Source organism: Miniopterus schreibersii (genome assembly GCF_964146895.1).
Source record: "Miniopterus schreibersii genome assembly, chromosome: 2".
Lineage (NCBI taxonomy): Eukaryota > Metazoa > Chordata > Mammalia > Chiroptera > Miniopteridae > Miniopterus > Miniopterus schreibersii.
The window spans coordinates 22,222,336-22,249,269 of record NC_138102.1 but is presented as its reverse complement, the minus strand read 5'-3'; the positions used below and the strand labels follow the sequence as shown (position 1 = coordinate 22,249,269).

The window sequence follows — 26,934 nt, the reverse complement described above, 5'->3', positions numbered from 1 at the left end:
GAAATCACAGACTTTTCTAACTTCATCTTGAAATAATACTGTTCATATGGCATTTGTTAGAGACAATTCTCCAGATTCAGCCCACACTCAAGAGGAGTGCATCACACCAGGGCATGGACACCAGGATGCAGGGACCTTGTTAGCCACTTCAGAAGCGGCACTTGGTCTCCCCTCTGAGTCATCTTTCCTTTTTCATGAAAGTTAGTACATTTTTGCACCCAAATGTACTTTGCTTGGCCTGATTCCTGCCAGTAGAATTTCTGGGTCTACTGGTCTCTTTTTGTTTTGTAATAATTCTAGTCCTTTCAGTCTAAAATAACAGAGTTTCTGCTGATATCATTTTCTCAAAAACTCCAGGATTTCTGAGAATCTTATTGAGGTTCACTGCACAAATCTCTTATTCTAGCTTTGGGTCCTAGCCAAGGGTTGAGAAAGCTGAGAGACAATGCCCTTAAACTTCCTAGAAGCCCTGTTGTTCCATTGAGGGACATCTTTAATCTCTTTAAAGGCCCCAGTGTGGGACCAGTAACAGTCTGATCCTTTCACCTTTCTAAAGTCTTAATTCAGGGTAATGCCATCTTAGTTAGCTTTATCTCTAGACCACATTTCCCTGATAGTACTTAGAAGCCATGTCTTAATTTTAACATCTTTTGCTGCCCAGAGAGACTGAGAATTTTCAAAATCATCAAGTCTTGGTTGCTTTCTGTGTAACAATTCTTCCTACAATTTATTACTCCTGCAGTTTATCTAAATAGCAAGAAAAACCAAGATGGCACCTTAATCACAGCTTGAAAATCTCCTCAGCTGGATCCCCAAGTTCATTAGTGCTGGTCAAGATCAAGGATCAAGTTGTGAGATGGAAATATATTTTAACAGCCCTCCCATACATACATGCAAATCTTCCCTGTGGCCTCTCCCTGCTCCTTTCTTCCGCTCCATCACTGGCTTCATTGCCCTTTACAGTTCCTGACTATTTAGGCCAAAGTTTTCAGCAACCCCAGCCTGACAAACATCTTATTTCCAAGAGCTTAAGTATATTAGAGTCAAGTCCATGAATACTTTGGAATCTATGGTGATCTAGATTTATCATATAAACAAACCATTGATAATGTTGTAGTTAGCTAATGTATTATTCCCACTACATTATCTCAATTAAAATGTATAAAATAGTCTTTAAGGATTAATACAGTCACATCATTATATATATGTAAAGTTATCATTGTAATGATTTCTATTTGAATAGCTTTTCCACTAATTTTACCATTTACAAAGGGTTTCATCAATCCTTTATTCCTCGTGAGAGTCCTATGCAGCAGATTATGCTCAAATTAGAGACTAGGGAACTGGGGCTCAGAGAGATAAAGCCATTTGTTATTAATTATATGTCTCAGATTATGTCAACTGGCACTAGGATCCCAGACTCCACACCAGTGTACTTCACTATTGATCATAAATGTCCTACTGGGACAGTGTGGAAGCTATAGGTCTTTAGAGTGGGACATCACAGTCAATTTTTACTAGGATGATTCCTAGTGACTGAATTGTCTCTACATCATTGAGTTTGCTTACCACAGGCACTGCAGACATTATTGCCCTTTTTAGTACGTGTCTCATTTTGCTTAGGTCCAGACCTGGATGCCCTGAAGTATGCTACACCAGGCCACCATCTCCCAGAAATTTTCTCTCAAGGATATGCTGACTTTCTAAACCTTTCCTTGACCAGTTAACACATTTATAAGACAAGAGTTTGGCTCTGTTTGAAAAATGTGCTGATAGCTTTTAGTAGTGGATTTGGACATCTGCTGAGAGGTTTGGCTGTGTTTGTAGTTCTAGTTAGCAAATGAACTCTGAGCCTGAAGGAAAAAAGGGGCAGGGAGAAAGTTAGTATAGAATTCTCTTTCTCTGTGGATTTGTCATTTTGGAGTTTGTAATAATTTAGATGAGGCTGACAGAAAACTGCTGAACTTGGAATTGAATGACTTAAAGGACTGAGTCTATTTCTGCTGCAGTGACCTTGGCCCAGCCACAGGGTTTCAGCATGTTAGAGGTGAAAGGGCTTAGAGAATGACTTGGTCTATTTCTTCATTGAATAGATGAGGAAATTGAGGCTTGGGAAAAATTGCAATATAGCCAGTTGGTGGTAAATTGAGGCCTAGATCCTAATTTAATGCTCCTTCTGAATTCAGTCATTTCATCACATAATATTTTGGGGTTTTGATAATAATATAATAATTTGTAAAATAATTTGTTATAAAACTTGCATTGTCATGTTAGTTCTGTTTTTACCACCAGCAGGCCAGCCAGGGCATCAGACATAATTGCTTAAAGCAGGAGACAAGGTAATGAATAAACAATCCTAATACTAATAATGATAAAAGACAACATTTATTTGTTGTTCCATATGTACAAGTTACATAATACTTTAATATATTAACTCATTTAATTTCATAATAGCCATTTGAAATCTGTGTTATTGTTATATTGGCTCCATCTTACAGATCAAGAAACTGAGGTAAAGACCACAGAGCTAATGAGTGCCAGGTCTAGGATTTGAGGTTCAGCATCTGATGGTAGATCTCACTTTCTGACACTTCTGAACTGCTTCTGCCATATGCTTCTCTGCATAGAGGTTCCTGGTCTAGCACCTTGGCCTGCTCAGTGCTTGCCCCACATGGCTGTGGTGTTGGGTTGTGTCCACTAAAACACAGAAGCAGAAGCAGATAGATTTGCTACTGCAATGACACAATGGGACTTTGCACTAACTGCCCGGAGTTAAGAAAGACTTTAAAAGATAAGGGCACAGTCCTTTATGAGACCACCCTCCTATAAACACCAGCTACAGTCTTTTGGGATTCCAGGCTATCTACACATCTGATCAAGTGGCTACAAATTCCAGGTTTCTCACAATTTACTATTAAGGAAACACAACACTCAGTATAGTGTTAGACTTATGATTATAGCTTTATTATAAAAGGTAGAAATCAGGACCAGATAAAATGCATAGGGTAAGGCCTGGAAGGGTCCTAAATGCAGAGTTTCTGTGCCCTCTCCTTGTGGAATCAGTAAGTACCACTCATCCTCCAAGAACCTTGATGTATTCACAAAGTGGGAAACTCAACTGATCTGCAGTGTCCAGAGTTTTTACTGGGGTTTTGTTACTTAGGCCTGATCAATTGAATTGTTGGCTATGTGACTGAACTCAGTCTCCAACTTTCTTCCCCTCTCCAGAGGCTGAACTGATATCAGTAGGCTAAAGTCCCAACCCTCTAATTACATGGTCTTTCCAGCATGGCTCGTCTCATCTTGAAATTGTCTAAGGACTAACCAGGAGCCACCTCATTAACATTAACTGTCAGGGCCACCATGAATAACATAGACACTCCAATCAATTGGGAAATTCCAAGGGTTTAGGACCTTCACCCCAAGACCATGGGACAAAAACCAGATAAAGTCTTTTATAACAACTACATAAGGAATTTTTCTTTCAAGTGATTAAGAACAAGGATAAAGTAAGAAACTAAATTTTTAGCAGTTATGTGGCAGGATAGCAAGAAGCTGGGCAAATTCCTAGACAAGTGGAAGAGGGAAACTGAGACAAGAAAGTTAAATAAGGCCAAACAGTTTGGGCAGCTTACAGCCAGCTTGTGAATCACAAAACCTTATCTTCCCCAACCAGGGACACTTGAGAGCAAATGGTTTAACCTCCCCTCCCCAACCAGAGAATACATAGCTTAAATCACCCTGGCATGGAAAAATAGAGAACAAAGACCAAATTAATGCCATTCATGCCAGCTAAACCCAAGGACAGATAATGTCTGGGGGACAAATAACAAAAGCCCCAAAAGCATTTGGATGGTATGACTTGAGGAGGGAATGTTAGGCTGCTAGGGCAGGAGGAGGGGAAGGGTGAAAAAAAGAGGAATTTATCTCACCCACTGAACAAAGAAGTCAGCAGTCTTGGGACTTGCCAAGATAAAATCACCAGATATTCTGATAAATACTGGGAAAAGTCACAACAGTGTAAAGGGGGACCTTGAAATCTGGTCTATCCAGCAGGAAAACCTTGAAACCAATAGGAAATAAATAAATAAAACCCTTGAACCCCCACCAGGTGGGGTTCTCAGACTAGCTGAGTTGCCCACTTGTGCTTTATGCCAAGTAAATTCTTAATAAATTTTCTTGCTTTGTTTCAACACTGCTTTTGGTAACTCATCTGAATTCTTTCTCATGAGCATGACAAGATCTGAGGAGGGGAGAGCCCCCTATGACTGGGCATCTCTCCAGTAATAGTTACTTGGCAAATTCATGTACATTATCTCATTTAATTCATTTAATCCTCATGACACTCCTTTGTAGAAGATATTATTGATGTCTTTCTTTTAAACATGGATAAACTAAGACTAAATAAAGCTAGAACTATTGTACATGAATATTCAACTAGCAACAATTGGTGTTAAAGTTTAAAGCCAAGTTTTCTAAATTTATATCATAAACCCTTTGAATCTGTTAGAATAGTGGAAGATAATAATTGAGATAGAGATGTTTTGAATACTTAGTTGTTTTTGTTCTCTGAAAATGCAGGATAAGAATGGATTTGCCCAGGATAGGACAGATAATGAGGACTGTGAGTATCTGGGAGTTAGGCTTCTTCCCAATATGGCAATATATTTCCTCTCTAGTTTTCTTTATTTGTTTATTTGGGGAAGTTATACATTGATTTTCTGTCAGACCTCATCCAAGAATTGAACACACAAAGACAAAGTCCCAGGTTTTTTGAAGGGGAGATGGAAGGTAAACAGAAGATGGCAATATGATGTGGTTGGAGAAACAATAGAGGGAAGCACTTAGGATGGGCACCTAACTAGGACAGGGTAGAAAGAAGAGGGAGTCAGGAAAGACTCCCTGTAAGAGAAAAGTAAGAGCTGAGGCTCCAAAACAAACAGGCCTCCAGTTCTGTAAGTGAATGGAACAGGGGTACTGGACTCCCTTGCATCTGTCTAGGAGAGTGATGCTTCTTGCTGTGTTTGCATCTGCCTTAGCTATGACCAGAACCCCAAGGTAGTCCCCCAGGTAAGGGGGCTCAGGTGTGAGGGTGCAGGCCTTGGTAATGCTGAGGGGATATGGCTGTGTCAGTGGCTTTATCAAATTTTTCATCTGTAAAATGAGGACTTTGGACTTCCTTATGATCCCTAGGGTTCCTTCTGCCTCTAACATTTCATTATTTTGTAATTTTATGAAAAATGTTTTGCAAAGCAAATGAATAGTGTAAACAAGATTATAAAGAGAATGCTTGCCTTCTTAAGGAAATAAATTGTTTTCAAGCACATCAGGAACATTAATTTGCATATAAGCAATGCAAACTCTATATGGAGCAGAGAAGGCTGTTTTCTTCGGTGTTCTCATAAATTAATTACAAATTGTTTTTGTCAGTTTTGCTACTCTCTGTTTATTAGGAAGTGATAGAGTTGCATTCATTTTAAATATTCTATACTTTTGAATATTCAGTTTCTTGAATGTTCACAATATCTGACTGTTCTCTGAATTAGTCTGAATTTTTCTTAAATTATTTCTTTATTCAATGGTTATAACAGACAGGATTTGTTTTCCCAAGAAGGATTTGGATAAATTTATCTTGTATTACCCAGATGCCAGAGATGTTGGCTGAACTCTATTCCACTTCCAGTCACCCTGGATTGGCAAAGGACCACCCAACAAAGTTTATAACAGTCTGTTGGAATACAAAGCCCTGCCTATGTTTGTAACTCGCAATGTCTTGTGGTTTTTCTGCATCTTTCTTCCTTATAACACTGAGTGCTTCCCCCTTCCCCTTATCAATCAGACTACATAGTGGAATAATTATTATTCCACTAATAATTAACATTTTGCAAATATCTTGTTTAAACAACTATCAAAGATTTGGACGTCATACAGAGATAGCACCATGCACAGAATAAAGCCATCTTTCTGGTTCCACTCTCTCCAGGCTTCATCCCCTGTTCCCACATTCTCTTTCTCTCCTCCCCTTTCTTCCCCTCACCCCCAATTCCACTACCACTCACCCTCTTAGAGGCAAAACACTTCTGCCCCTGTCTCAAGGATAGCAGTTTACTGATCACTTCCTGTAGCTTGGTCATATTTTTGAAGTTTTGTTCTCTACTTCCAAGTGGCTGCTCAGAATATTCCAAATACATTTTGTTGGGCCAGGGTAAGTTCAGGAAAGGATATCATAAGGAAGCATGGTTCCACAGAGGAGGATGTTTAAAGATGGGCAAGTAAAGTGTTGGGGGATGAGTTCCCAGGCAGAAGGAAGAGCCTGTGCAAATTGCAGAAGCACATGGGAGCATGGCAAAACCTCAAGTAATTCTCTGTGATTGGAGTTTAAAGTGCTTATTGGGGTGGGGGTGTGTGGCTGAAAAAGGTGGAATTGGAAGAGAAGGCAGGAGTCACATCACAAATGACTTTGGTATATTGTATTTTCTGCAGTAGGCGATGGAAACCTAGAGAAGCACTACAACACCAATGGGATAAAGCAGCAGAACTGGTTGCAAAAATGCCCGAAAGATTAGTACAGTGTCAAGGGCCTGGAATAGTGCAGGGATGGGGGAACAGAGGAAATGACATATTTAAGCGTGAAATAGGAAGCCAATAAAATTTTTGGTTGATCTGTTATGGGATGGGGGAGGAAAAACAATCCTAGGAAAACACTGAATTTCTGCCTTAAATTCTTATTTGCCAAGTTAGGGAATACAGGAAAACAGAATAAAAATTGGGAAATATTCAATTTTGGAAATTTAATTTAATTTGGTTTCTTATTGTACTATTTTACCTTGGATGTCATTCATGGCACATCTGAGGCAGTTTGCTGAACAAATTGAAAGTCATGACTATTCAGCAACACGTTTGTGGAAAACGTCTGGGACATAATGGCTCCTTATCCAACAAGTCCTGGCAATATCATTACATGTAATCCGCGGTCCACCATTTCATTTTTCATGTCACTGTAAACTTGTTTCCTGGCTATGATAAACCAGGCTTGATGATGGCTGAGGGTGTTCTGCTTTGTTTTTTAATTGGTGTATCACACAGTTTAAATTTAGCATGAGACAAACAAATCAGTAGATTTTTCTCTAGTCGCCACCTTGAAGCACACTTGGTCAGAATGCTTTTCCCATCCCTCTCCCACGCCTTGATCATATTTCAAGAAGACTACATACATTTCTGGTCATTTTTATTTTATTTTACTTATTTAATTTTAACATATACACTGGGTGTTTCAGTAACACAGTTAACCATCGGGTTTACCATATTATTTTCGTGTGTACAACATAGTGGTCAGATATTTATATAATTTATAAAGAGATCTTCCAATAAGTCTAGTACCCACCTGGCACCATACATAGTTACAATATTAGTTACAATATTATTGACTGTATTCTTTATGCTGTACTTTACATCCCTGCTACTATTTTTTAATTACCAATTTGTACTTCTTAATCCCTTCACCTTTTTAAAAATTTCTGGTCATTTTTAATAGTGAGGAGAATTTAATTTTAGTATTTAACACTCCTTTTCAGGTTTTAAGAAGTTCTTACCAGTCTACATAAGACTACTAACTCATACTCAGTTTAGACCATCACCCCTCTGTGAACCTTCCAGGTCAGAAAGGGGAAAGAAGTGACTCGTAAAAAGAGCAGCTTTTTAATTTAGCTGGTCTGCAAATGTGATTATCACTTGGCTTGGGGCCTTGAAATTCGAGACCTGCCCTGCAAGATCACCAAGTCCCTATGTGTGGCAGGAGCTCTTACCAGCTAGAGCTCACAGAAGGTAGACATGGAAGCTTCTCACAGTTTGCTGACATAGAAACTTCTTTTGGAAGGCGGAGGTACCCATTCCAAATTGTTCTTAGACTTTCTCACTGCATTCCAAGACCCCAGGAAGAGCCCCTCATAATCTTTCGTTATGTTTTTGTTTGTGTTTGGGTTTTTTTTGGAAAGTGAAACTAAGGCTATATTGTCCTGATATATGTCAAAAATAAGGGGGCGGGGTGTACTATGTGGAGGTGGGCAAAGGCAGGGGAGAGATGGGAACATCTGTAATAGTGTCAACAATAAAAATAAAGTTTAAAAAGGAAAATAAAATAAAGTGAGCTCCATGAGTATAAGTTGTATGTGTACAATACAGTGGAAACTGTCTCTTCAACTCAAATCAAATTTAAGACTCCCTGAAAACAAAGACTGTTCATCACCACAGATGGAGACTATATAATGAATTCTTCTTTCCCTATGCCTTTCTTCAATTTTCTATTTAAAGAAATTTCTGAAAATACATGAATTATGCAGCTTATCTCTCAGATAAAAAAGAATTTTCTTTTTGGATTGGATGGCTGTGTGTTTATTATTAGAAATAAAATTTTCCATGTTCTTTTGTATCAAATGAGATGCAAACTATAATGTAAAAGAGTCTTTCCAGCAACAATAACAGTAATGAATGAATAACTAAAAGCTATATGGAATCGAAAGGCATTTTAATTTGTCATTACTTCTGTGTGTTCAGAAAGGATATGAATAATTATTTTGACTATAAAAAGGAAGAGTGTGATATTCTTATTATGAGAATAAGTTCTTAACATACCACATTTACTATAAATTGAAAAAACAACAACTCTCTTCTGGTTTTCTATAACAATGTCATCATCACTGAAGACTGGTCAGTTGCAGATGTGTTGGTCTTCTTACTATCATGTAGGGATGCTGCACTTCAAACTCATTTTAATTTGAAAAGTGTTCATTCTTACAGTTTACAAAAATGATATCATACTTGTTTGTCTAGTGAGAACTTCCCACCTTATGTTATATGAATTCATGAAGATGGCAACAACTGTAAAATTTTCATAGGTCAGGACCAGATGGTAACAAAAACTGAATATGAGATTCTAAAATAAGATGTTTCTTTTTGTAATTATATCAAAGTAGCTGTGGTTACTAGGGTCATTCCATGGCAAAATTTCATAGCTATTTTGACCCCAAAAAAGCACATAGTATTGATTTTCTTTCAGTCTGCATTATACCAACAATATCCTAATTCTTATTTGAATCTTAAGAATATTTTATTAAGACTCTATTCAGCATTTTTTTTTATTTTTTGGAAAATAAAATTTTAAGATATGTTGTGCGTTTCTAGGTATGTGATAGAATTTTTCTTCGTAGCTTGTGAATTTTCATTTATCAGCTTTCCACAAAGATATTTAGATATTTAGATCTTAGTGATGAGGGACAGCAAAGCCTATACAAGGATTCTGACCTGCTCCAGCTCTTTACCACCCTCCCCTTTACAATATAGCTTTAGGGTTAATAGTCAACTATTAGAACATACTGTTTGGCAGTCTTGATGCAGCCAGAGGACACCTTCAATAGCATGAGAGAAGTCCCCTGCACATATGTCAACAAGCTCTTCTACCTTCAGATTCTGACCTTTCCCAGAGTTCAACTCTCATTCCTTAATAGCTCTGTGACCCTGTGCCATTAACATAGCCAGTTTAAGCCTCAGTGTTTTCACCTTTAAAATGGGGAGAAATAACATCCACATTAAAGGTAGTTGTGGGGATTAAGTTACCATGTAAAATAAATGTGAAATTCTTGACATATAGTAGGCATGCAATCAATGGTAGTATATGCTTACCATAAAGAAAAGAAAAACTGAAAAAAACCTTTAAAAATTAGTTATCTATTTTATTTAAACCAGTCATTCTTGAGAGTAAATCCAGAAACAATTGCTTCTATTTATCTAACAGAAAATTCTTGATGAATAGAGAATGAAGTTTATAATATTTTAAAATCTAAATGCTATAATGTTGTTCTCCCCTCCCAACAAGAGGTAGTTATACCTGAGATTTACAGATGGGTATATGCCACATGCTGTAAATAAAAATTATTATTTTCATTTTAAGAACTTTACAGAATGAATTTAGTGTCTGGATTGACAGTACAAAGATAGATATTTTCAGATATATATTTTCTTCTACATACACAGAGAGGACATTAGTTATTGAGTTATTAGCTACACAGATTATTTAGAACTTAAAAGATTTATCATATAAATTCAGCTTTATTTTAATTTGATGGATAAAGTAATGTGGAGGTGGGGGGAGGAGGGATTGGAACATGTATTGCGGAAGAAGGTAATACGACTGTGTTCTCTTTTGTCTCATAGCCTGAAGAATAAATAGTGAAAACATCAATGAAGGGATGAGAAACAGTATCATGATTTCTGTGCCGTGGAGAATTGTGTATCAACCACCAGAGGAGGATTCTTTCTTGAACAATGAAACTTCTTATGAGGATTCTCAGATTAACACATGACTAATCTTCGTTTTGGAGAGTAAATGAGCTATATTTATTTCTTCTTTTTTTAAATTTTGTGTTAAGTTGTGATGTTTAAACGGATTTTTAAATTCTTTCTTGATAATATATTTAGCACATGTTCTAAATTATAACCTTATACCAAACAGTGGGAGCATCGTTTGAACTTAAAGACAGTGGAAAAATCTAAGTCTCCAGTTTATTCTAGATTTCTTTAACATATAAAATTATTCTATTAAATCGTCAGTGATTGAGATGTAAACCACCTCTATCAAGAAATAAACATTATTTTTTCACCATGTTGAACATGACTGTGGCAACATGCCCTGAATGGGAAAGAATCACTGGTCCTTCTCATTTCACCTTCAAAAATGTGAGCCAGGCTTGCCAGCTGAACAACAAGAATGAAGAAGGTGAAAGAAGAATCCTCATCTCTGCTTTCTGATCATTCAAAGAACAGTTTCTCAAGGTCAAGCCAAGTCCTCTTTGCAAGCTGCCAAAATTATAGCTTAGGAAAAGAATTAGTTTGCTTGCATGATGATCCTCTTAGGCAAAAACGTCTTCATAGCAGTTGACCTTGATGAAATGTTTTCCCAGAGGCATCCAAAAGAAGAATTATAAATCCCAGAATAAGAGAGAAGTAAATGAACATTTCTTAGGAAGCTGGCCTGATTCGGGGGCTTTAATGTGGGCTACTGATGATTTGGAAGTAAGTGAGTAAATTCTGAAGAATGACAGCCTTGGGTTGGATGAGGTCCCCTGTTCCTCTGTTTCTCACTGAAGTCCTCTTACTGAGCCAAGATTCAGTCACTTTGGGAAAAACAGCAGTGGCCAGTATGGCAGACTGGAACACTTACTCTCTGATGGGGAGTGTCTGGAGTGTAAATCATAAAGCTCTTTAGGTTTCATTCCCCATCAGGACTGGATTCGGTGTCCTGCAGGCTGGCTGGGAAGCTCGGCATTTAGCTTCTATTCAGATGCTTCTCGTCTCTGGCTGAGATTGCCCTTTGTACATTGTGACCACAGGCAATTGATCTCCTGGTGTCAGGTTTTCTGGTTGCCTATTGTTTTTCCACAGAGAGCCGAGGTGGTTACAACTCAGTGAGCAATAAATGAAATGACTTAGAAATGCACAGTGTTGTTATTAAGGTGTTTGGAATTTGGCCCCATTCCCTGGAGGAGGGCCCGCTCAGGAGGGATCAAGGCGGCCAGTGTCCATCCTGCAGAAAGAGCAGCCATCCAGCCACAGATGTCGTATTGGAAAAAAGGGTTTGATGGGGAGCTCCCTACTTTGCTGTTTTGGAAAGCACACAACAGAGCTACAAACCTCCAATGATGACTTTCATTCAAATGTGTAAAATAAGGCTTTCTTTGTCAATCCTGCTGTAACATAAACACTGTCCAAGTAAAAAAAAGAAAAAAGTCTTTGTTTGTCTTTGTGTTTAGTGAGTGAGCTAAATGCCTCAGGTGTTTTTATTTTTGTTTTTGTTTTTTAATAACCTGATATAGCATAGACGAGCCTGCAAACACACATCTCTTTTGCTTTACAGAGAGGCTCTGCCAACCTTGATAGATAAGCTTCCAGATATAATAGTCTGATTATTTCAGAATTCCTCATCTAAGCGCCATTGGTCCTTGGCAACCCGTCAAGTGAAAGTGAGTACCCTGCTGGAGATGAGACTTTGTTTTCAAATCTCTTTCCTCAGTTTTGCTCAGACAGAGAAGGGAAATTATCATTCCAGAGAACCACAGAGGGGAGGTGACATATTCAGCTTCAAACAAGAAGAGCTTATGAATATTATTTATACTTTGGGACATCTTAAATGGAAACATTCCTTCTTGGGAAACTAGATGTTTGTTGTCATTTTTGTTGTTTGTTTTTAGTGTGGTTATATTTGTTTCATTAGGTCACGTCTTACATTGCAGTTTCATTATGAACAAATGGGAGTGAGATGTAAGGTAAATATTTTCGAAGAGCCAAATGAATTCTGGCGGAGAGGAAGAGTGCTGTGCAGACCTGACCTCAGTGGGGCTGCTCTGGCAGGGCCATCTGGTTATTGCAGAGATTCTGGGAGAGACCAGGGCAAGTCCAGGGATTTCCTGTAAAACCTCAATTCAGGAGAACTAGCAGAGAATTGGATATATTTGAAAGAGTGAAGCTGTCTAAATTATCAATATTTAAAGCTCCAGAGCACTTGTAGGAATGTCAACTAAACTAACCAACTGCTGCCAGTTGGAAGTTTTGCTCCAATGAGGGAGAAATGTTTCAAAATTAACATAACACTAGCCTAATGGTGTTCTTACATTAGAGTACAGTTTTTGTATTTAAAGGGATGCTTGCTAAGTGGTTGAAATAGTCTATATCTTCTTATTGAGCTAAAATACTCCTACAGTCCTGGTCATGCAATTCAATTATTTTCCAAAGAGTTTTCCTTCGTTCAGTAAAGAAGTGAGCTTCAGGCTACCACTTGTGCCAGTGGCCACAAATGCCGTGGTTGTGAAACCAAAGTTAATGAGCTTTCGTTATATGTAGTCTTCACAGCCAAGCGCACTAATAAATGTGATCATAAAGCAATCTGCTAAGTGGAAAGGACTACAGTGATCCCTCCTGCTGATAAAAGTGGTAATAAAACTCTCATCGGCAATTGCTGGACTACAAAGACCAATAAGATTTGTTTTTCATCTGCCTCTTAGATGACATATAAACATAAATTGGAACTGCAAGAGCCTTTATACCTTTCTATTAAACTGAGTTTATTAGACCAATCAGACCAAGAGAAGAAAAATGTGAAATAGATGAAAAATACTAATGCTCCCAAGGGGAAATTTGAGCCCTAGGGGCTAGGGATGGGTGGAGGGGACACACCTCTTCCCAAGCTGATCTATAAGTGAGGTATTTCTGACAAGCCCCTGAGAGCACACATATTAGCACTCCAATAAGAAAATAACCTTTCTAAACTGGCAGGTAATAAAATAACTACAATCTCTACATTCCATCCAAGCTAAATATGCATTGCTCATTTTACCAGCTTGTGCAAAGGATTGATTGCTGTTCTTTTGTGACCAGAATGAGAAGGGTCTGATCAACACATTATTGTGGGAACAGAGGTTTTCTTTTTCTTCTTCTTCAATTTATTCATGCTAAAGTCATGCTAAACTACCTCATAGGTATGTGGTGTAGATGAGCTAAGTAATAAATGTCAAGTGCTTAAAAATATAAATCTCTTTATAAATGCCGCTTTTGTTTTCTAGTTGAAGATATGCATGTCAAATTAGCTCTCGGGATATTTTATTGTAATACCTATGTTGATTAATTTGGCTTTAAGTTTAATATGCAAATATCTTAATGTGAAATGAAATCCTGAACATCCCAGCATGGATTGAGAGCATCAGACTCAAGCCTGGCAAGTGTAGCGCCTAAGGAAAGAAAAAGCACCTAGGAGCAAAACCAAAATGTTTTCTTAAGCAGATGTTAACGTAGGCATCCTCAAAGGTGTGTCTGCGGGGGTCAACGCTGGTTTTAAAGAGTATATTAAGTAATTTCGTATTGTGATAGCTAAAATGCCAAAAATTGGCAGTGATTTATATTTAAAAATCAATTAGAGTGGGATTAAGGTTATGACTATGACCCTGTAACCCTTAATTCTTTCATATGTTGAGTAAAAGCTAGAGGGAAATGTCACAGCTAGTTCATATATGTCTGAATACCTTCAAGAGAGGTTGTGCCGATGAACACCTGCCTTGATTCATGTCTTCCTAGAACAGTGTTGAACACTGTTTTGTTTTATTTTTAGATATAGCCTAAAGAGAAAGGAATTAATACTAATAGTTCTTAGTAATGGCATATGAAGGCTCTATGGCAACTAGCTAAAAAATAATTTTACTGCTGGTTCTACTTCTCTGCCATTTTTCCCCATATGATTAATTATTCCTTAGTCACTGTTCTGAGCTGCAGTTTTATTTGCTAATTTCAAATGCTTCAATTTAATTAGCAATTTATTCTGACCTTTAAAATCCACATTCCATAATCTTCAAGTTATATGAGTGAAGGGGAAAAAGTCTAATTTTACCTGTCCCTTTACCTCCAGCTATCATTAACAGGTTGCCTCACTATTGTCACATGCCAAACTTTCACTTCAACTGTGGTTGTTTGAAGCCTAGGCTCAGGTTCCCTCATTCCCTAGGTGGTCACTAGGATCGGCAAAGGCTGATTTAACTTCAGAAAGTTTGAATAATGTACAGTGGAGTGCATTTGGCTGCTAAATTTATGCAAAAAAGTGAAATTGCTATACGCAATATTAAATCCCCTTCTTTCATTCTTGCTATTTTGGGAACTCTCAGCACATTTTCTTTTTGAATTATTGCTCTTCAAATGATTAAAAGTTCTGACTGTAAGACCACAAATGATGAGCAAGATAAAGTTTCCTTATGGTGGCCAACTCGGTGACCATATGTTCTACTTTGAAATCAATTTCTTATTGTGTATGCTCGTGTTTCTTGAAATTGTCTTCAGAGCTGGTGGGGCGTTAATCAGGGTGTATAACATCATTAGTGCTAATGATTTTGTTGCTGAGAGCCCAAAGAGTTGCCATGTTGGGTCAACCCCATGTCCCATCAGTTCTCTACTCTGGCAGTAAATAGTCTCCGAGAAGCTCAGAATGGGAGGATGTGATTAGCCTCCCTAATATCAGTTTCAAGGAAATTATTAATGCTGCGTATGTGTAAACCAGGTAGTAGGGGAGTTTTTCTATCTTGTCAAAAATATCATCTCTTTATTTGAGCTTGAGAATAGTGGAATAAAGGGAGGTCATCTTGCAAGGGAGGGAATCCAGAGCAACTTTTATTCTGTACAGAACTGTCAGAGCATCAAGGAGACATCTGCAGAAAAAGACAACCCCTGCCCTCCAGATGCCGTAGTGGGCTTTAGAAGCTTTAGTAGCTGGTTTAAGTTTTCCTTCCTTTCTTCTTCTGAATTAATTCTTCTGTCACTTGTTAGACTTACTTTGTGGCTTTTGTGATGACTGGTTGTGAGGACCATATACTCAGAGCTTTAAAGTGGCTTGTCCCCTCTCTTCACCACTCTTTTGGCTTAACCGGAGCATACTGATGTTAAAAAAGTGACTAGTAACAAAAAATACAGTCAGTATCTGGAGAGTATTTGCCAGTTTGGAGACAGAATTTTTTAAAAAGCCAATAGGTTTCTACTTTTGACTAGATACGTTTTTTAAAGCCCCTGTCTTCATTTTTCTCATTTTACCACTTAATTTAAGGCCAATTATGAGCCAATCTCCTACCTCTTTATATGAGCTGCCATCTCTCAGTGTCCGTTAGGTGTAGAGAATTTAATTGTGATGAAAGCTAATCAAGTACCCTTTGCAAGCTGCCCATGGAGGTATCTAATAGAGTGTCCCACCTGGGTGACTGCATCAGCCATTGACTTCTTTGATAATGTTGAGGTATAAATAAACTGAAAACTTGAGGTTTTTGTTTTTTTTCTTCAGTCACTTGCTGGTTCAGAAACTGCCTATCTTCTCAGATTAATGGTGAGCCTCTCTCTGGGTGGACTCGGACTCAGTCCTTACACATTTTTGTATAACAACACATGTCATGGTTGCTATAGGGCCTTATCTCCATAGATGTTGAAAGCAAGACAGATTGCAGTTCCTGCTTTTAGGAAGTGTCTGATATTATCCGACTTATTGCTGGGATTTGCAGAGAACAAACCATTTTCCTTTGCAATTATCTTCATTAGCCAAAGCTTTTCTGAGTATAGAAGTGGGTAACCCCGAGAGGGAACAAGCAAAACCAAAATTGCTTTATCACTTTGTGCAAATTCTGGTAATCCAGTTTATAACAAATACTATAAGGGCTTGTATGTGTTATGTTTATCATATATGCATAAATTAATTTAGTAGTTATGGATTGAATACAAAGTTCCAGACAAAGGATATGCTATAGGGGAAATGATACAGAAGTTTAAAAAAAACACCTGGATCTCAAATATGGTTCTGTCATTATTTGCTCTATGGTCTTGGGCAAATTATGAATGTTTATTGAGCTTCAGTTTCTCAATGTTTGAAGAGGGCTAATGATACCTTTCTTACAGAGTTGTAAAAATTAAACAAATGAATGTTATGCATTTCTTATTCTCTCCTCTTTTCTATGGTCCAGTTGGCTAATAGTCGTTCAGTGTCAAATAGAACCATTCAGTGTGAGACTTGGAGGGAACCTGTAAGACTGTCTTTCCTCTCTCATTTTGATCATTCTCATTTTAAACCTATGTGATGAGATAGGATCTTACCTGGGGGAGGGTTGCTGATGGTACAGGTTCCCGGAAAAGCAGAGCCCAGAGTGATCCCGCAGCTGTCAGTGCCCGTCTCTCAGTCTCAGCCTCACTTCTGCCTCTCCCCCACCTCTGCCCCAGGCCCAGCATCTCTGCCAGTCCCCTCCCTGAGGCATCTTTGCCCTGGTAGCTCAGTCAGTCAGCCTGGGGAGGGGGGCGCTTTTACTCAGTACAGGGACCCACACTTACAGCTAGAGAGGAGAGCTCGAGGTGGGTTTTGCTCTACCATGGCAGGGTACGACAGGGGGCTCCTCAACGTATTTCCAACAGGAAGAGCAGAGTTCAGCATATGTTTTTCTCTAGTATTTTTACATAGTGTCCACGTGTGTATGCATATAAATATGAGTCTATTATAATATGACCTATTCATTCTTATACTTTTTTCTATTTTTTGATAAGAAGCAGGATGAATAGCACAGCTGTGGATTATTCCCCTTTGTTCCTTTGTTTCATGATAGGAGCCATTTAACTGTAAAAATGAAACTGGATTTATGCCTGCCAGTCTGTTTGAGTGGTAATAAATGTCAGATAGACATTGCTGAGTCATAAACATTGTGGATTTCAGTTGAACTCACTACATAAATCAGCATGTGAGCCCCCCACCCCACCAAGCTAGCTCACTGCAAAATAAACATGAAGACCAAAGACTCCAAATCTCTAAATATGGCACCCTAAAGAGTTCTTCATCATTAGTTGATTAGATTCCCTATATGTTTGCTCAGAAATCTTCCCTATGACTTGTGATCTTCACATTATGGGTGCTAGAGACACAGGCAATGTGCTGGTGCACAGTCGAAGCCTTATCCCTGGGGTGGGCGAGTGAATTCCCATGGGGTTGGGGCTGGCTTACTTCTGCGCAGTCCTGTTAGGGGCACGAGGGGTCGAGGAGTCCCACCTGACCCAGTCCCCGAGTCAATGAGAGCCCTGCCTGGCAATGAGTGAGTCTGGGGGACCTGAGCTATTCTGACTAGTTATTCAAACAAGAGTTGGCTGCAATCTCTCTGTAGAGCCCTCAATGTGTGTCTAGGTGCTGACTGCTCTGCCCAGAACCTGGATCCTTGGTCCCCATTCCTGGAGCTTGGTCCCCAGATAGAAACTGTGTTTATTTCACCAGCACCATCAGTCTTGATGACAAGTACTATGGACTACTCCCTCAAAGAGATGGGTGCTGTACTCCTGGTTAGCTCCCCGCGTCAGCCACTCTTAACTCACGACCCTCTTCCTGCTGGTCTTCTCATCAGCAGTGGATGGGACCTTGATAGTTCTGACAAGTGGGAGATAAAAGGAGATTTGTGTCGGCACGTGCTTTTTAAAAAAATGCACAGTTTCATCAGTTCATTCATCCGAAGAAGCTGAAGACATAATCATGAATTTCATTTGAAACTATGAATTAGGAGACAGCCAGTAGCAGTGGCAAGAAGGGAGCTGAAATTTGGGAGGATATGGAATTTTATCTGTGCTCTGCCAGGAGAGATATTTGGGCTTTTATAAAGCAAGCTACTGTCTACCCTCTGGGCCCAACTTTTTTGGGTAAAACAGAGGAGTGGGTATGGATAAGATGGTTCCAGTTACTGTATAAAATAAGAAGTAAATGGACTGTTATAGAAAGTGACTGTGTATTTTACTCTTGTGTAATACCTCCTGCTTTAAGATTATTTCAGATTTCAGGAATGTGAATTAAAGCAACTCAGAAAAATTAACATGACTAGATCACATGTGAGTAACACCGATGTCAGTTACTTTGTCCAGAATATTACACTATCATAAACTCTGAAAGATGTCTGGAAGGTGTTTGGTATTTTACTCGGTGCCCTTAGCAGTACCATCTCCATTTACCTCTCATAGGATGTGGCTCTGACTCATCATTCTTCATTTTTAAGAACGTGCAATTGTCCAGTATGTCCCGCTTTCAGCTTGCAGTGAGAAAGCTGCTGTAATTTTATAACCAAATATGTCAAACAATTTTAGCAATTAAATTAACCGGAGAAAGAGCATTGGATCCAAGATCAAATCAACGTGCAGCTCAAGGGCAGCAGAAGGAAAAGTCTCATTCCAGCCACAGTGACAGTCACCTATTCTGCTGAGTACGTGCCGTCAGAAATGCAGGTCTGTAGCCCCCATCTGTCATTTCCAAGAGCCCTCCCATTACTGCCTGCCGCGGCCCCAACAGAATGTTCTGACACTGCTGCCTGGCTGGAGTCAGAAAGAATCGGCACACACCGGAGAGCCCTTTGAGAAGAAAGGAAGCTGCATTCTTAGCCTGGTTTTAGGTACACCAGGACATGCCCATATGAGGAACAAGTGCCAGGGATGGTCACTTGTCACATCAGAAGTTGCAGTGAGAGCACCCTTGGGCTTTTCACACTCAGGCTTTCAGGCTCTGGCTCCCTCCAGTCAATCCCATTCTAATCAGACTGACTTGAGAGATGCGAAATCACTGTCTGCTGTTGGGGAGAATGCCCACTCAGTGCTGGGGGGACAAAGGGATCAGTAAAGATAGGGCTCTGGAACAAGCATACAGGAGACAAGAATTGCTCTGGTAATGACACCAGCACCACAACGCATGAACGCTCTCAGCAGGGAAAAAACTCTCTTGTGTAATAATGGTTGTTAGGATGGAGAATGTAAATAACAGGGAGAGTTTAAATCGAATATTTGACAACACTGAAATCCTGTGAGCGTGCATTGAATTTTCATTTTTTTAAAGAGGAGCTTTATTTAAATGGAAGGCCTGCGAAGCCTTCAAACAAATCCCTTGTATCACTTAGCAGGGGAGCTATTTCCTCTGTTCCTCACAGTAGAAATAATAAGGTGGCATCTCCTATGAGGGGAAGAGAAGTCCCTTGGAAGGGAAAGTTTTAGATGATTTCTTAAGCCAATTTGCTTCTAAAATGACAAGATTGGCAAGCTGCCCATTATCACATTGGCATATCAGATGATAACGATGTTGCCTAGGAATATGAAGGCACTATATTAGTTTCTACTTCCCGGGCAGGAGGGGGGAGAGGAGGACAGGCTTTTTCGAAACCACTGTAGCTACACAAAGGTTCTATTGTTGGGGGACAGGGGAGGAAAGAAGGGGGCCTAGAAAGTAGAATTCAGGCAGAATCAGCTTCAGGAAAGAAGAAAGGATGAATTTTCAGAAATTTCTTTACCAATTTTGTACAAGTCTGAAGAGGACAAGTTGGAAACTGAACTTGATCAGTGTCACCTAAACTGGGAACAGGCCGACAGATTGCGCAGTGCCTGTGGGTCATCCTCTGAGGGACCTCCTGCCCCCAAGCCTATAATAGGCTCAGTGTTCTAGTTTCAGTTCTGCTACCAACTCTCAGACTCTGGGAAAGGCCTTCTCCAGCCTCATAGTTCCTGTCCGTACAATGTAGGATTGGTATGGGGCGCTCGGCGAGGTCCCTGCTCTGGTCCGTTCATTCCAGCCGGGCTGCTTGCTACTCCCTGGATGTGTCAAAAAGCATCAAATTGAGGAGCCCCGCCTTCTCCGCGCGAGCCTAACTTTCTGTTCCAAATGTACACACTTTTAGAAATGCACAAGTCCTTTTAGAAAAGGTGATGCTGAGGTAACCTCTGGTCCCTGTTGCTGGTTGGCCTTGGTATGATGAGAGCCAGTGCAGCAGGGGGAAGCAGCAGGGTCTGCGCGGGCATGGAGGAGGCTGACCAGATAACAAGGGCTCGCTGCAGTAAGGCTTGCTGCAAGGGCTATTGTGCAGTTTCCAGAAGACCTTGCAAACTCAAGCGTCATTATGAAAAGTGTTTCTGTTCAGTGGTAAGGCAGTGTGAACATGGATATGTGGCAGAAGACCACACGGCAGGTCAGGAGTTCCCAGGGGGAGGCTGGAAAGAGAGGGACTGGGATCCAGTCACCAGGTAAAAAACACATCAAGAGAATGGATGAGCTGTCTGGGGTGGGCCTGACTACTCAGCTGGTTCATGAGGGAGGACACCAATAAGGAGACCCAGTTTGGGTGAATCTGGAGCAGGCAGCAGAGAGTAGGTGACTTGCCAGCCCCAGACTGAGTAGGAGCCGAGCAAGGCTGAGAGCTAAGATTGGGCACAGGGGAGGAGACGATGCAGGGCAGGAAGGCAGAAACAGAGTGAAGCACAGAACCTCACAGGAGGTGCCGAGAGGCAGCTCCAAGGAGACAAAGTGAGCACTCACTCCTGGAGCAGGGGCTCTAAGAGTGGAACCAGCTTCCGAAAACATCCACAAATACTACCAGAGGGTTGGATGCTGCTGCAACTTGACTTCAGATTTCTCTATGTGCCTCTGAGGTTTGCCCCTGGGACTTAGAGGGCCTCTGCCTGCAATAGCTTGTGACAGGGTAAATGGCAGATGTCTGCTCTGGTCCATATTGGCAGGGTGGTCAGCTTTGCCAAGATGCTCAGAAGCCAAAACTAGGATGACACAGGTACTGCAGGACCTGCTCAGTGGGCACAAAGCTGCTGATAAACAGTGTCTTAGCAAGGGACTGCTCTAGACAGGTGGGTAAAAGCTGCCTGCAGGTGCTAACTTAGGATCTTATATCAACTCTCAAGTTAACACAAAGAAGATAAGTCTACTTTGTGGGTAACATTCTGTGCTATTGTAGGTCTTATTTCAATGTATTTCAGAAGCTAAAAATATAGAATAGAAACAGTCTCATAGGTTAGGGAGAAAGCTGTGTTTGTCACAAACTTAAAGTTTTAATTAGAAATGCATTTGCTAATTACATAACTGGTATTTGAATTTATATACATGGAAAAATGTAACTGCTTATTGTACTGAGGGGCCAACAGAACTGTGAGTACTGTGAAGCTCTCAACTACACAAAGGAAGGTTTCTAGTTGATTGAAGACCAATGTGTTCTGCTGTTCACAAAAAAATAACTTGTCATGTTAGGTTTTTCTGGTAGTTTGTGAAATATTCCAAGCCAGTTCAAGCCATCAATATAAGTCAGCAATACCCTAAGTATTTTAAGGCTTTAATCATTTTTTTTTTTTTTGGAATGTCTGGAACCATGAGTTAGTTCTTCACACATTTGCAGAAAGCTACAGATCATTCCTATACTCTTTCAATGAGAAAAGTCTGTTAAATATAGTAACTTTGGCAAAAGAAAATTATATAGACCTCATTAATCCTGGTCTAAAAGCAGCTAATGCGACTTCTATGAGAGGCTGAAGACAGAAAACTGGCTATTTCTCTCTAGTTGTTGTTGGAGCGATTGTCGTCTTGGAAACATGAAGCCGTCAGACATGGAATACAGAGGGTTGATAGTGAGAAGTAATTAACAAAACCATAACTACCACGTGCCCACTGAATTTGGTCAGAGTCTCTTAAAAATGAATCAGAGAGAAAGGGAGGCTTGTTGGCAGGTTCCAGCAACCTTCTCCAAGACCAGGTCCTTGTGACAACCCTACTCCCATCCAGCTGTAGAGTTCTTAGAGTGTCCCACTCTAAAGCTGAGTGACAGGAGGCAAAGAAAGGAGGCACTGCCAAGTAAGGCCCTGAGAATGCTTTATGCACCCGAAAGAGAAACACAGAAGAATACATGAGGCTCCAAAATGTTTGTAATCCCTAACCAGTGATGAGAGGGTTTAACCTGGAGCCCCAGGTACATTTCCAACAAAAAGGAGAGAGAAACCACCCTCCACAGATTGGACATCAGTGGAGACTTCTCCCCCTTGCTTATGTATGTGTTATATCTGGCATCTTGTCCTAGAATACAGCAGTTCTGTGCTCACTGTAAATGTGTTGATGATCCTAAAAGAGTGGCAGGTGAACTGCTCAGCTCACAATGGCTTTAGACCAATGGGCTCCTGTGGGCCTGCACTAGGATCTTTTCTGTAGCACTTCCCATATTTATAAAGGATTCTCCATCAACTCCTACCCATCTCCTGAGCTGACCAAACAGAGGTGACTGCAAATGTTTCCTTTATATTCCCTGACTTATATGTACTGTTTGCTTTCTTTCCCTCTAGTAGTTTTTGTAATTTAAATAAAATTTAAATTTTATAATGGATACCTTTAAGTTTTTCTAAGAATATACCCAAAGCTATGTTTTCTTAATTTTTTATTAAAAAATTAAGCAGTATTTAATACCTCCTAATATGAATTTAAGAAATCAGCATGATTTAGACCAAAATTGTCTCATCCTCTTAGCCCCCTCCAAGAAAACCCTACTGTGAACATTGCTCAATTGTATTCTAAGATCTGATGTAGAGAAAGATAAGTCTGATTTTTTTAATTGACAATATTTTAAACACAGCTCTTGTTTTTTGTTTATTTGTTTTTGTTTCTATGTAACAAGAAGTTGAGAGGTGGGCAGTCCAAGGCTAGTATTCATGGGTATTTTTAAGAATCCAGCCTCTGACTGCCCCTTCTCTAGCTTCCCTACTTATGTTTCTGGCCTGATTTTTGATTTAGGGATTTATAGATCAGTAAGGCACATTTCTTGCTCTCAAGCTGCTCAACTAAGTGCAGAGGATAAACGAGGCCACCAGTTCTTTAACAGTGTCCCTCTTGGATCTGGGCTGGCGTTGACCACTAGAATATGGTAAATACAATATAATGCCAGTTTTGGGTCCAGGTCTCACAGACTGGCAGTTTCCAGTTCCTTTCTCTCACAGAGCCTTGGGCCATCCCGTGAGAAGTCTGATTGCTCTTTTGGAGAGTACTCTGCAAACATGAGCACCCTGAACTGAGGAGACCGTGAAGCCTCATGGGAGACAAAGGTGCCCAGCTGAGTCCAGCCTTCCCATCATCCCTGTGAAGTTCAGACATGGGAATGAAACTGCCTGGATTTGCCAGCCCAGCCCAGCTGCCAGTGGAATACTACCCAGTGGCTCCATGGAAACCACATGGAACAGAGGATTTGCTCAGCAAGCCCTGTCTGAATTTCTGATCCATTATATTGTGAGATAAAAGAAAATGATTATTTTAAGCCACATAGTATTGGAATAATTTGCTACACAGAAGCGGGTTACCAAGAGAGAAACCTACATAAACAGACAGTTATACAATAATATAAAAATGCAGTGCTAGGTACCTAAGAGAATAAATAGTAAATTAAATAACAATAATAGCCACCTCTTTCTAACCAACTAACAAAAAGCTTAAAAATCTAAGTTTATCTATACTTTTTTTCAATTTCACTTATTTAGGTAATTATTAGGGCTCTTTCAGAGGCAGAAATCTAATTCAAATCAACATCATCAAAAAGAGAACATCTTGGGCTTCAGGACTGGGAAGAAGAAATTCCGAGGTAGCAGCAACTGGAGGCCCCGGAGAAGCAGGGCCTGGGCTGGAGGGCTGCTCTGGGCGCCACCCCGGGCGCCACCCCAGCTTTCTTCATCAGCACCCTTCTGCTTGTGTCGGAGGGCAGACGGTCTCCATGGGCACGAGGAGGGAAGCTGGCTGTGGACAGGCCCAGCAGAGCTGCTCCACAGTTTCTCTTCTTATAAACAGTCCAGGGGAGACTGGCCAGGCCTGACACTGCTCGCTCCTGTGGTTTGAGGTTCAGGAGGTGGGGTCTGTGCAAATCATGGAGAGAGCGTAAAGCAGCGCTTAGAGATTGTCACTAATGTCAAGGGGCTGCAGTAACAGAACTTACAAATTCAGAAGAATTTCCAGGAAAAAAGATATTTGAATGTAAACAAAATTCAATGTCTTGCAGTGCATCTTACCTTGAAAATGTAGGCTATTAAGGTATATTAAAGTTATTAAGTTCCTACTAAGTGCAAAGCACAGTGTGGACTCTAAGCAAGATTAAAACAAAGGGTTTGACTAAGAATCTCTGATCCAGTTTTATGAGGAGACATAAAAGTTTAACAGTCATAGAAGATATAACTATGAAAAATTATAGGCTATTTTAAACCAATTTCTGAATAATGTTAAAAATGTAGTTTTATGAAGGGTTCAAAGTGTAATTACCTTGAATAATCTGTGAAAAAATGCCGGAGAGGCAATATCGTTCAGATTTTAACGTGAAAAAAACTGATGTTATTGATTAAATACTGAATAATAAGAAGAGAAACATTGACACCTTTTCAAACATATTACTATTTTAATTACCTTGTTAAATTATTAATTTTAAACATTTTTATTATTTCAAGAATGATTCTGTTCTATATACCCAGTAAAAGACTGACAGTGAGGGAAAGCTCTGTGGCCGGAGCGTGCACGTGCATAGCTGACTATCGAGTGTGACACGGAGTACTTTACAGAAATATTAACCTTTGTTAGTCCTTCATAGGTCATCCACATTTCTTTTGGGTTTGAAGGGAGAGAGAGAGGTTTGTCTGAAAACTCTTGGAGCTATTGAACAACTCTTGAAATGCAAACTTTTTATTAAGATATAAGAACCTGGCTCTTGGTTTCTTTTCACTCTTTTACCAGCTTTCAATGACCTCTTTTGATCTGTGTCTTGGGTCTGTCTTTATACTCATGAATGTTTTTCTCTGATAATGTAGCTGATTATTGCTCCTGTTCCATTGATTTATCTTAGGTTTACGTGGTAGCATCTCTGCATTTTTTAAAAATCTGCAGTCAAGTGGAGCTTTGAAAACTCATTCTCCAGATTGTTCATTTGATTTTTGATTTTTTTTTTACAATATTGATTCTGTCTTTAGGGACTTCTAATGCAGATTGCAGTTCTATGATTACATTTCAATTGTCTATAATTTTTTCTTATTTCACCTAACAACTTTTTAAAAATCTCTGCCTGATTTTCAGCTACCTATTTTTTCATCTCAGTTTGTTGTCTCAACAGCTAATCTTTCAATTTCCCTTTACCGATTATTTCTCTTCTTGAATCTTGTTGAGAATTTAGGCAACATGAAGCAATAGATTTCAAAATATATTTTTGTTTCCTGCACTAGATGATGAAAAATATGTGTTCGCTCTTTTATGTCTCAAAATATATTCTTGGGTCCAATGTTTATTTTCTTTTTATTGCTACTCATTCTTAAATGGGGCAAGAGCTATTAGGGACTGTTGTTTACTCTCAAAAAGAATAAAATTTCTTACCTCCCCTGCTTTTACCTATTCGAATTTGCATGTTATATCTCAAGCAGAAGGATATATTGAAGTTTAGAAGCGTTAGCCAAATTTTTGGTGTCTGGCATATGTTTGTCTAATGTGTATCTTCTGGGCCTACACTGTTCAATACTAGCCACTAGCCACATGCAGCTATAGATTAATTAAAATTAAATAAACTTGAAAATGTATCCCTCATTTAGACTGGTTACATTTCAAGTGTTTAACAGCCACTAAGTACAGACATGAAACATTTTCACCATCGTAGAAAATTCTATTTGGCAGCATTGTTTAAGTGAAATTCATGTGTGCACACTCTACAGTTATCTGCCTATGGAAAGTTGAATTTATTTCTGTAAAATTAAAACATTAGTTTTAATCTAAAAATTAAATTAATTTAATCTAAAAATTGAAACATTTTGCAAGATACAGTAAATGTAAAGCTACAGTCCCAAAGGTGTATCTCTGCTATTGTTCTTCTTGTCACCACTAATTTTGATTACATTCTTAGTATTCCAAGGTACATGATGTTCCCATTTATTTACTTTCCATGTTGGCCATTACTGGGAATTTGATTTCCAGAGAGGATGTGCTCAGAATAAGGGACTAATTCCCAGAAAGAGAGACTAGTTGAGGAATACAGGTAAGACTGGGAGAGTATGAAAGAGTGAAAAGGCACTGGACACCACAGGAGCAGTAGCTTCACATTAGAGGGCTGGCCTTTGGCCTTCTGGTTGACAGGGCTCCCTGTCTCTTAGGAAGGAACACACAGTAGGGGTAATGAAAGTCTCCTCTGTGTCTGCATGGCTAAGTGGCTGTATCTTAAAGCTTTGTCTGTATTTTGCTCACTATAACAAAATTCACCAATTTTGCTATCTCCAGAGAGATTGTAACTTAACTTGCCTTTTTGAAGATTGTTTCAGTGGACAGGTAGCGAAGGGTAAAACAAGTGTTGGAATCAAGAAGTTGTCCCTCTACATTCAGAGTTTATAGTTTGTTAGACACAGCAACCATTCAACAAATATGTGTTGGAAATTAAAATAAATATACAACCCTTTCCTCCAGTAAAATATAATAATGCCTGAAGCATGCTTTATAGAACAGCCTACCCAGTTCCTAGGCATGTATATGACACATAGTAGATAATTAAGTGTTTATTGACTGGATATATAAATGAATGATATATTTAAAAAGAAAAAAAACAA

General features: G+C 39.4%; 1 protein-coding gene across 4 annotated transcripts in view; it reads left to right on the top strand.

Annotated features, from left to right (window-relative positions):
* The window catches only part of ZMAT4 (zinc finger matrin-type 4), a 303,306-nt gene extending 291,541 nt beyond the window's left edge, over nucleotides 1-11,765 (top strand). For all 4 annotated transcript variants that reach the window (XM_081128908.1, XM_081128906.1, XM_081128907.1 and 1 more), the window contains one exon: nucleotides 10,210-11,765. In XM_081128908.1, the coding sequence (XP_080985034.1) occupies nucleotides 10,210-10,214 (5 nt within the window). In that variant the 3' untranslated portion in view covers nucleotides 10,215-11,765. The remainder of the gene's footprint in view (nucleotides 1-10,209) is intronic.
* Nucleotides 11,766-26,934: the final 15,169 nt, after the last annotated feature.